This window comes from Empidonax traillii, unplaced genomic scaffold (assembly GCF_003031625.1).
Source record: "Empidonax traillii isolate 1590-97213 ecotype Southwest subspecies unplaced genomic scaffold, ASM303162v1 scaffold1060:size1239554, whole genome shotgun sequence".
NCBI lineage: Eukaryota > Metazoa > Chordata > Aves > Passeriformes > Tyrannidae > Empidonax > Empidonax traillii.
The window spans coordinates 498,501-510,296 of NW_020956253.1; the positions used below are offsets into that span (position 1 = coordinate 498,501).

Genomic DNA, 11,796 nt, shown 5'->3' on the forward strand with positions numbered 1-11,796 from the left:
GGGTGAAACTAGTGAGTAAAAAATATACAAGATACCTACAGTGCTTTGCCTGTGCTGCTGAGACTTCTTAAAAAATATAAAATTAGCACAGATATGTAGGAATAATGCTGGAATGCTTATTAAAGTTCTGATCTTTACCTACCAGTGTGCTTTGTATTTAAAAACTGCGTATGTCATACTGCTGAGTGCAAGTCTCTGTTCAGCACTGGAGTTGTACCAGATCGAATCAAGATTAAATTGCAAAGAACAGCACAACTTGCTCTTGATTTTCTCTTCTCTGCCTCCCCACAGGCTCACAAAACCAACATAATGTCCTTGTAAGGAAAAGTCATGTGTGTGAGAGGGAGAAAACAAAGAACAGAGGGAAAAACTGCAGGGTGATGTCAAAGATCCCTCTTCCGATCACCAGTGCCAGGCTCTGAAGTTCACAGAACTCCTTATTATCTGCAGAGAGAAAGAACGTGATGCCCAAAGGAGAACTTGGCCCACAGGCTGAATCTCACAGGATTAACTGAAAGCAAACGAGCCAGCTCCTGTTATTTTTTTTGCTCAAGACCTAATGTTAATAAACATTCAAAACCACATTAAAAGTGTGTCAAATATTCACTGAAAATGTGAAAAACTGCCTGTTCGTAGAGCTGTTCTTTGAGGCTGGGGAGCCTTATTGTCACTCCATCACCACAAACTGCCTCTCTGATGGCGTTTTATGAGGAATCATCCTCTCCTCAAAGATCTACAATCATCTCCCCACCTTACCTGCTGCAATTTGACAGACAGATGTTGGTGGGTGCTGGCCAGAAATAAAACCACTGGACAAGCCATGGTATAAAAGTCTTCAGTCTTGGATCTGTCTAAATCTACGGTATTGGGTTTGCATGGCCAGGTTTTGGTAGCAGCGAGGAGCTGCCAGAAGCTTCCCAGGTGGAGCCAATTCCAGCTCCAAGACGTACCTACCACTGGCCAAGGCTGAGCTCATCAGTGATGGTGGTGGAGCCTCTGGGGTAACAGAGTTAAGAAGGGGGAAAAATCCTGCACAACTGCAGGCAGAGAAAAGAGGAGTGAGAATATGTGAGAGAGCCAACCCTGCAGACCCCCAGTCAGTGCAGCAGGAGGGGCAGGAGGTGCTCCAGGGTCCCCTGAAGCCCATGGAGAGGCAGCTGTGCCCCTGCAGCCCAGGGAGGTCCATGGGGGAGCAGAGATCCAACTGCAGCCCCTGGAGACCCCACACCAAATCAGGGGGATGCCTGAAGGAGGCTGTGACCTGTGGGAATCCCAGGCTGGAACAGCTCCTGGCAGGATCTGTGTCCCCATGGAGAGAGGAGCCCACTCTGGAGCAGCTTTGCTGGCAGGACTTGGGACCCCACAGGGACCCCACACTGGATCAGCCTGTTCCTGAGGGACTGACTCCATGGAAAGGGATCCCACACTGGAACAGCCTGTTCCTGAAGGACTGACCCTGTGGAAAGGGATCCCACACTGGAACAGCCTGTTCCTCAGGGGCTGCACCTCATGGAAATGGTCCCAGTCTGGAGCAGTTCGGGAAGCCTGTGGGAAGGACCCACTCTGAAGAAGTTCCTGGAGGACTGTCTCCTGTGGAATAGTTCCTGCTCCATGCTGGAGCAGGGAAGAGTGTGAGGAGCCCAATCCCTGAGGAAGAGGGAGCAGCAGAGACAACGTGTGATGAACTGACCACAGGCCCCATTCCCTGTCCCCCTGCACCACTCAGGGGAGGTGGCAGAGAAAATCAGAAGTGAAGTTAAGCCTGTGAAGAAGGGAAGGGTCGGGGGAAGGTGTTTTGAGGTTTATTTTTATTTCTCATTACCCTACTCTGATCTGATTGCTAATAAATTAAACTAATTTTCCCAAGTCAAACCAGTTTTGCCCATGACAACAATCGGTGAGTGATCTCCCCCTATCCTTATCTCACCCCACGAGCCTTTTGTTACATTTTCTCTCCCCTGTCCAGCTAAAGAGGGCAGTGACAGAGCTTTGGTGGGCACTTGGCATCCAGCCCAACCCACCAAACCTACTGAAGATGTCAGAAGGTTCCTTTACTGACTTCCAACCGGTCCTGAATCAGCCTGTGCTGCACAAACACCAGTCCTTATCCCCCCTTCTGAGAAAGAAAATCACTTCTGCAAGGCTCATGAAACTCCCAGATTTCAAACATCCTACCAGGCTGAGAATTTAAAGAGGACAAGAGCTAGAGCACACAGCAACACGCAAACACCAAGGTACATTTAATCTGTAGAGCTGAGCCCACTACTCCAGTTTTTCAACCTCCTCACACACTCAGGATTTCTAAAAACTATTGTGTAGGATGAGAGTAGAATGTTTTTATTATTATTTTTGTTTTTTCTTTTTTTTTTTTTTTTTTTTTACGCAGGGAGGAAAATCCAGGGTACAAATCTGCATTGAAAGCCAGGAAACCCTCGGAGTCACAAGCAGCACTTCTTACAATGGATCTTTAAAACCAAAGTCAACACAGTCTATTCTGATTGTGGCATCTACAAGAGGGCTTTGTACCAGAGGCTCCCTTCTCTCCTTATTTATTACACACTATTCATCACCTTCCAACAGTCCTCCCCCTCCAGAGCTCCCCTCTGCAAATATCCACATCAGCACTTGTGTGGGAAGAACTGGAAGTGTCATGGAATAATCGTGGTGACCTGCGTCATTTTTCAACATAATCATCTTCAGTTACGGTCTGAGGCCCTAAATATCAGTTTAACAGGTATTAAAACATACAGAGATCCTGGACAGTTCTATTTTTTAATATTCTGGATGCCTTTTGCCTTGTGCATTGAGCCTGTCAGCTCACAACCTTGCACTGAATGCTCCTGTCCCTCATCACAAACAATTTTACTCCCTGAAGAATAAAAAAAAAAAAAAATCCCTGTAATCCTCTCATCCTTGGATTATTATTTTTTTTTAAATAACTTCTCCATTTGCATACAGTGACAATTTATTATTGTCACTGCAATAGTAATCTGGGAGGCACCCATCTATCACAGGAATTAAGTGAAGCTTTTCAAAAGGGCAGCAAGCTTGACCTACTTACCCATAAATGTGGGGAGAGACTCAGACAACCTCTGTGAACCGACAGACAAAGAAAACAAACCTATTTTTCATAAAAAATGGGGGCAGGGGGGAGGAAAGAAAGTAGCAAACCTGAGCTATCTCCTCAGTTTTTCGTAATTTTTCTTCCCAGGTCACAGTCATTTCCTGGATCAACTTCTCGGATTCCTCCAATCGTTCTTTTAATTCGGGTGATTTCATAGCCTGCAGGAATAAAAGCAAATGAAACAAGAAAGCTTGTTGTGTTTTGTGGTTTTCACATCACTGTTCACACAGATGGGGGGGGGGAAGGCAACATGACTCATTTTGCAGGGCAGATTTATTAGTAAGTAAAGGGGTTTTTTTAATACATATTTCATGAAAATGAGAATCCATCAGAAAGTTACTTTAATTAGTTTCAAGTATAGATGTTAATGTGGAGTTTATAGACTTCAACACAAACCAATTACAAGATACTGGTAGATTTGCACATAAATACTCAAACTAATCTCTTTTCCATACCAATGTGAGTGTCCCAAATGACTCATATCAAAACCAATCTGGTTTCTCAAGATCCTGCTGATCTGGCTTGGCACCATCCTCTCAGCTGTCATCCCCTCAAAATGACACGTCCCTTCTCAGTAAACTGCCTTGCCACCAAAATATTGTTATTGTTATATGGCCTGATTGGTGGGATTCTTCTTTTCTATAGCAACTGTCCAGGCAGCTGAGGTGTTCCAGTTGTCCAGCTCTGCATTTACAAATGCAGTTTACAGGGTGATTATCAAAACAAGCTTTAAATGTGCTTCAAGGCACCAAAATTCGATTTTCTTGCTAATCCATCACAGCTCTAACGTTATTTTGTGAAATATTCAAAGGTAAATGTTTCATCCAAGGACTAAAGAATAAGAGGATCCCCCCACTGCCACCCATCAGACACTCCAAAAACATTGCCCCATCCCTGGAAGTGTCCAAGGCCAGGTTGGACAGGGCTTGGAGGAACCTGGTCTAGTGGAAAGTGTCCCTGCCCACAGCAGAGGGTTGGACTAGAAGAGCTTTAAAAGGTCCCTTCCAACTCAAACTATTGTATGATTTTTGTACTACATATATTTATTTCCTTCATTCTCAGTAATGGCATTTCCTCCTCTACTACCTTGATCAAAATGCCTGTGGATTTTTTATCTCATTATTTCATTACTGCTAATGATGAAAATGGTTTTGGCTGGTAGGTGTTTATGCAAAGCCAATTAAATAACGTAAGCATCGTTCTCCATCAGGCATTCCATTACCACAAAACCAAAACTCCTCACAGGAATCCAGATCAAAGAGTGGCCTCATTACACTGCAGTTTGTTCAAGAAAAGGAGCAAGTGCCAGGATTGGAAAATCCTGTTTTGAGACAGGAGTTTCCTCTGCCTCAAGACACAACAGTCTAGGAACTGTCAGCTGATGTGTCCTGTGTGGGTTTTTTCTGTTTCAAATGCCTAAACATGGGGTAAAAGAGAGACGGACTTTGGAAAAGCATCTGGAGGAACAGGACGAGGGGGAATGGATTCCCACTGCCAGAGGGCAGGGATAGATGGGATACTGGGAAGGAATTCTTCCCTGTGAGGGTGGTGAGGTCCTGGCACAGGTTGCCCAGAGAAGCTGTGGCTGCCCCATCTCTGGAAGTGTCCAAGGACAGGTTGGATGGGGCTTGGAACAACCTGGGCTAGTGGAAGGTGTTGGGTGGTTGGAAGGAGATGATCTTTAAGGTCCCTTCCAACCTAAACCATTCTGTGATTCTATGAATTCCACACAGGCAGGAAAGGGAAGCCAAGACAAAGATTCATCATGACAGACAAAACACGATCAGCGCAAAGGGGCTGGGCCCTACAGAGCAGGACAGGAAGATGAAGCCCAGATACTCTCAAGGTTTAAGTCTTGCCTGTCCATTTATTCGGACCTGGGGCAAAACCAGTGAACATTTTCACATCCTTCAACTGTACAGTGACCTGGGTAACTCTCCTCACTCCCTGCAATTGTCATATAAACCCCAGAGATACGGGTTTGGTCTGACATCAGACCCACAGTTGTGCTGCTCCACTGAAAACAGGTAAATTCCCAGCTTAGGAAGGACAAGCTGGTGGTCCTGGCACAGCTAAATTAAAACATGTGATATTAATTTCAACAAGAAAAGATCAAAATGTGTGGATTAAGAAAGAAAAAGGGAAAAGAGGATAATGCCACACTCTTCAGGGGGGGAAAAAGTCAACTGTCAAGCTCTGTTCCGCCTTGGCTGTTCAAGAGAGAAAAGGCTACTGACACCAAAAGGTAAAAAAAAACCAAACCCCAAACCCGCAACTTGGCATCCTCTATATTTGGAAAGGAGCTTGGGAAACGTAACCTGTCATAATGAGTCAGTGTTTTTGTTCACTTAAGGAAGTTATTTATGCACATTTCTGTAAGAACAATTAGATGGGCAACAAATGTAATGAACTGAAAGGAGCACAAGGCTGTGAATGTGGGGTTTGACCTTTACTGTGCAGCCTCGTAACAGCAAATTGCTCTGGTTTTTTCCCTGCTCTTTGTCAATGCCACTGAGATGACAACTAGGGTGGGATTTTAATACTTGGGAAAGGAAATATTTATTACTTCATCTTTAGGAAACATTACTTCATTATTTTGGAGAGCTGCCATTATTTGGGCACTAAGGCTAGAAAATTAAACAAACGGGGGTTACTTGCCAGCTCTCAGGGTACTGTTGAGTCTGTGGTTGATATTTTGGAGGAATTTTTAGATATTTAATATTTAGATATTTGAGATATCTCAAAGAAACTGATATATACAGATTGAATGCTTAGGATATTAGGCAGCTCAAGTAAGAACAGTCCAAAATTCACCAGTCATTTGTAGTATCACAGCCAGCATTCCCTGCATACCTCATGAGGCAAATCCTGTAATCATAATTTTTCTGAACAGCAAAACAGAGGGATTATATCACCACTGCTTTGCCCCATTTGAGAACAGGACTCAGAATTACGTTACTTCTTGGCCTTCATCTAACAGTCAGACCATGCTCCCCTCAAACTTTCACTGAGGAAGCAATGCAGATATTCAAAATATTTTCTAGTGCCTGTAAGAGATTCAACTGAGAACAGCTACAGCCTGGAATCAAGCAAGAAAGCTTTATTTAACTGAATTCACTTCTCCCAGGATGTGGCAACACGGAATTCTGAAAGGCAAAGCTCTGCCTACAAACTACCCAGCCTTAAGAATCCACCCCTGCTCCTGTTTCCATGTCCTCTGCAATACACCCTAAAACCAAGATTGCTCAAGGTGTTCAAACTGAACCTGGTATGTCTTTTATTAAGCTCTTAGAGAGAGTCCAAAGGAGGCGACGAAGATGGTGAAGGGCCTTGATTTGAAGCTGCATGAGGAGAGGCTGAGGGCACTTGGTGTGTTCAGCTGGAGAAGAGGAGGCTGAAGGGAGACCTCACTGCAGTTACAACTTCCTCAGGAGGGGAAGAGGAGGGGCAGGACTGAGCTCTGCTCTGTGGGGATCAGGACAGGATCCAGGGAATGGACTGGAGTTGTGTCAGGGGAGGGTTAGGTTGGATATCAGAAATAGGTTCTTCCCCCAGAGGGTGGTTGGGCACTGAACAGGCTCCCCAGGGCAGTGGGCACAGCCCCAAGGCTGTCAGAGCTCCAGGAGGGTTTGGATGATCCTCTGGGGCACAGGGTGTGACTCTTGGGGATGGGCCTGTGCAGGGCCAGGAGCTGGGACTCGATGATCCTTGTGGGTCCCTTCCAACTCAGCACGTGCTGTGATTCTGTGACTTAACACCCACGTTTCAAGACTGACATGGAGAAAGGTGGAAAAAAATTACATAAAGGGATGCTTCTCACAGATACCCTGTAGTAGCATTACCATGATAGCATAATATATATATATTATTATATAGCATTATGTAGTAGCGTTGCCTTGTGGCATCTGCCTTCTAGAGCCGGGTAGGAACAGTCCTGACCGTGGGCCTCGCAGGATTCACTGGCTTAGTCCAAGACCCCAAAATCTGTACCTCGGCTTTCGTGAGCTGCTCCCGCAGCTTCTCCACCTCCTCGCGGAGCTCCCGGATGATGCGAGCGTTGGGGTCCTCGTTGACCACGGCGTGGTTGACGATGTTCTTGGCCCTGTCCGCGTACCGCAGGGTGGAAAGCGTCTCGTCGTAGTTATCGGCTGCCGGGCTCACCGTTGCCACCATGGCAGTCTTGCTGTTCCCACCGAGGCTGTCCTGGGAGGCAGGAGAGGTCACGGAATTAAAACAAGCAGGTTTCTTCTGTTTCACCCACTCTCAGTAAACTCAGGCAGCGAATAACAAGCTAAAAGTTTGGAGCAGATGGACGCAGCTAAAAGCAGAAATACTGCTGTAACAGTTCAAAATCAAATGATGTGTAAATTGTAATTTTCAGTATGTTTTTTTTTTAAGCACGTTTAGGAAATGTTGTTCTTGGCTTTCAAAATCAGTTTTAGTTGTATTGGGAATGAAAAAAAAAGTCCCTTTTTTTTGGGCTATACAGTGCCTAGAAAGGGCTTCAAAGGTTTAATTCTGTGTTTTCTATAGGTTTATAAACTAGAAACATAAGCACTTTAGTATTTAACTTCTTAGATACTGCTGAGGGAGCTCAGGAAAGATCATGATGAACTCAGAATATCTTATTTTAAAGACTATTAAGAGAGACCTCTCCAACAAATATTTAAATTACTGAAAGATCTCCTCATAAACAATACAGCTGATTCTATTCCTATAAACATTTCAGGATGGGGCCCTTCCCTTTCCCCCCACTGACACAGCTCACAAACCTAAATCGAGTTACATAAGAAATCACCCTCCCGAAATTTGGTTGACAGAGAAGAAGGGCGTGAAACCAGATTCCTGTAAGGCAGAGTGTCAGGGGGAGAGGAGGAAGGAAGGAAGGATTCAATCTTTTTATTGTTCATAAAATCATGGTTTACAATTTTGGCCAGTCTAAAAGATAAAATATTATGCTTTTTAAAATCCTGCAATTTTGCAGTAGATTTTTTTTTTCTTCTGTTTTTTTGGTTGGTTGGTTGGGGTTTTTTTGTTTGTTTGGATTTTTTTTGGGGGGGGTGTTTTGGTTTTTTACCCAATATCCCTTCCTGAGATGAACCCTGCTATTAATTTTCATCTTCAATAACCCATGAAATCTAGGTCAGGCATTGCCATTAGAACAATCTGACTGCATTAGCTGCCTACCCAACCATTTCAATCACCCAGCACACGTGCAGCTTTCCCCAGAAATCATTAAAACACCCCTTTAAGTATTTCCCCAAGACTCTTTTTGGCTGGATGATGCCTAAAACACTTTGACAGCTGTCTGGCTGCTCCCAAGGTCAGACAAGTATTGCCCACACAGCCTGATGAGTTGGTAGCACTTTGCTGTCCCTGCTCATGCAAAAGGCCATGAAATTCATATAAAAATAAATATTTGTATATGCATTTATAATGTTCAGCACACTGAGGTGCACCAGCATGGTTGGTATGTGCAGGTAAGAATATTTATAAAGGAGCCAACTGCAAAACCCAGTTTTCTGTCTGATCCCACAGTGGATTTTTTTCTCATCTGAGGAGTAACCAACATTCATTGCAACGAATACACGGCTTGGGAGGGTCCATTCTGTACCACAGAAGAGTTTTTCCAAGGCAGCCACTGAAAACTTGAAGATAACAAGAGCACAAGTTTCATTTGATGAGATTTCTGGACCAAATATTAGGAATGACACCCTACAACTGCAATCCCTGCTCTGCATTAAAAGATGAAGTTTGTTAGGGACCTGGCCAGGTACTCCCCTTCCAAACCCAAACTTAACAGTTTGTTAAGGGAATACTTGGGAATACTACTTGGGAATGTCCTTCACTGCACTAATTAGCTCCAAAATAGGACTAATTCATTATTTGAATTGCAACTCTGCTGTACAGGCAGCTGAGAACGCTGTAACAGTGATACACCAGAATCCACAATACACCCATTATAAGTTGGGTAGAGTCCCTCTTGTAGCAATTCAAGCCCAATGCCAGACTGTCTGATAAAGTTTTATGTATAAAACCCTTGTGCTGATTTCACTGGTGAAAGGAGGACAAAAAGTAAATCAGCCTCTCATTAGCAAAGACGGTGCCTGTAAATGACCCTGGCAAGGCTGGGCCTGCATGTGATAGAGAGCTAGAGTGGAAATAAGTTAGTTTAGTTATTTCTAAGCCTAAACCAGCCCAGTCTTCTCTAACAGCAAGATTACTGTGATAGCAACTCAAAATGTCAAGACCAGAAATGATATTTTTAATAGCAGCCATCAGTAAGCCACACAGGGCTTCTGAAGATGTTTGTGCCAATATTTTGCTAAAAAGAAGAAGTTCAAGCACTGACAAGCTATTTTGCTTCCTACACATAACTTGATAGTTTTCACCTGGTACTTCTGTCTAAAGATCCTCAACAAAATTAAGCAAAAAGCATTAGATCTTGAGGTCTCCTGAACCCTACTGGTTTCTCAGATTTGGGGAGAGGCACCTCATGACAGATATTCTTACAGTTAAAACACATTCAGTCTGCCTTGGTATCATAATTAAAAGCTGAAAGCTACAGAGAAAGACACCCTATCTCATGGCTTCTCCAAACAGGCCTCTTTACGAATAAATCCCTCCTTTGATCTTTAATTTGAAAAAAAAAACAAAAAAACAAAAAAACAAACCAACCCACAAACAAAAAAAACGTTTAAATTTTCCCCCTTTCAAAATAGAGCTTCAATGAGCTTGTTTGTAAGAAATCCAAAAGCCCCAACCCTTTTGTTTGCACTTAACGTGGCTGGATGTCGGACACAAAGAAGGTTTGCCTGAAAGAAGGCAGAACAAAAGTGAGCTCCTATTTCTGAGCCATTGGCATCGTGGCCACAATGCCCTTGGACAGGTGCTAAACAGGAATTGCAGTCTGCTGCCTGGATTTGTTTAGCAGTGGGGCAGCATAACGAATTCTAACAACACTAGAAATTCCTTAGGAAAGTTTCCACCCCGCTCGCTCGGGGTGTTACAGCCACATCAGGAACCCGAGCACACACACACGGCCCCGGGTTTGTTCCCACCTCTGCAGAGAGCCCCCTCCAAAAAAAAATCACTTGTTTATTAGTGATTAGAGGGAAAACTCAGTGTGAATATACAGAGGTAAAAATATACTTAAACACAAAAAAAATGTTTAACTCAAAGGGCAACGTGATATGAGGACTTGTTTTGCTCAGATTCCCTTTCTGTCGTGCCCGTCGCATTTTTGCGTGGCCCTCGTGACTATTTGATGTCCAGCATTTGTGCTGTTTACACCAGGGAGTGGAGATAAATTGTTTCACAAGTCATGCTAAGAAGGTTTATTCAAAGGCAGCCCTGAGAAAAATGAAGGTTTGTGGTGTCAAGGTTACAGGAGCAGAGATTTTGTGTTACTTAAGCACCGAAGTCAACTTTGTTTTCAAATCTCCTTAAGAAAAATGTCTTTTTTTTATCTCCACACCTCTGTATAACCTTCAAGTAACTTTGTATTTTTCTTTTCACGTGTGCAGTTAAATCACAGGGACATGAAATTCGAATAACATCTAAAAATATTGCTAAGAGTGGATGGGGAAGCAAGCAGAGTATTCATGATAAAAAAATGTAGCCAGAGCACCTACAAAAGAGGACAATAAAAAGCAGGTGGTGCCAAAAATCGGTTTCTTCCCAGATTACCTCTTCCTACTAACAAATAGTTGCTCCTGGATAACAATTAAAAAGAGCATAAGGGGAAAAAAAAAAAGAAATTTGACATACATAAATCTCATATTTAACAATTTGTTTTTTTTCATTTAGACCTTACAGATTTGCAGCCAAGTGCCATTACGAGACACTCTTTTTCCCCAAAAATTATAAAAAATACAGGCCTATGCAGTTCAAAAAATTATTTAACTGCTCATTTCACACAAATATCATGTCTAAAGTCTTCTGACCTGTTCCTCAGACTGTAACTGAGATAATGCTCTGCCATTACACTCTGCTGACAAAAGTATATTAAAAATATATTAGACAATCAGAAAAAGGTAATAGTCTTCATAAAAAAATCTTCAAATCTGACCATGCCAGTATGTAAAATTCAGCTGCATGAAGAAATAGCCCGAACTAAATTAGCCCTGAGGTTGTGTGTGAAGCTGTACACACAGTGACCCATGAAAAATACTGCTTTTATTTTATTCTTAAAGTTCCTTAGACTTTAGGCCACTGCAGGTCATTGCAGAAGACAGAGAACATATTCAGTCCGCAGAGATACTGATGGCTTCCATCCAGCTCATTTTCCAAAGACACTTATGGTTAACATCAGACCCAGAAAGTGAGGCAAAAAGAACAGTTTTATTTCATTAAATGAGAATCTTTTCCCCTTTTCCTCTCTTTTATTTCACTCAAAAAACCCGCAAAACTTACTTACTTTAAGTAACCAAGTGAGCACAGAATCACGATACGGAACAAATTTGTTCTTGTTCTTGCCAGCAGCCTGATCTGCCAGGGCAGAAATAACCAGCCCAAGAGTTGTGAGGGATCTGCCCAGAGAACACAAGAAGTCATTAACAAGGGTAAATATTCATAAGCCAAATGCATATTTAGACAGAGACTTTCTCTCAAAAAAAATGCGCTCCCGGGAAAAAGTTCCAAGTACAAAAGCTCCACTCCTTTATTTTCAG

The 11,796-nt window shown here is 43.1% G+C and overlaps 1 protein-coding gene across 2 annotated transcripts in view; it reads right to left on the bottom strand.

Moving 5' to 3' along the window:
- KIF13B (kinesin family member 13B) overlaps positions 1-11,796 on the bottom strand; it is a 127,029-nt gene that overhangs the window by 55,187 nt on the left and 60,046 nt on the right. For both annotated transcript variants that reach the window (XM_027904446.1, XM_027904447.1), the window contains exons 10-12: positions 11,544-11,655; positions 7,115-7,327; positions 3,172-3,282 (exon numbers count right to left, since the gene is read on the bottom strand). In XM_027904446.1, the coding sequence (XP_027760247.1) occupies positions 3,172-3,282; positions 7,115-7,327; positions 11,544-11,655 (436 nt within the window). The remainder of the gene's footprint in view (positions 1-3,171; positions 3,283-7,114; positions 7,328-11,543; positions 11,656-11,796) is intronic.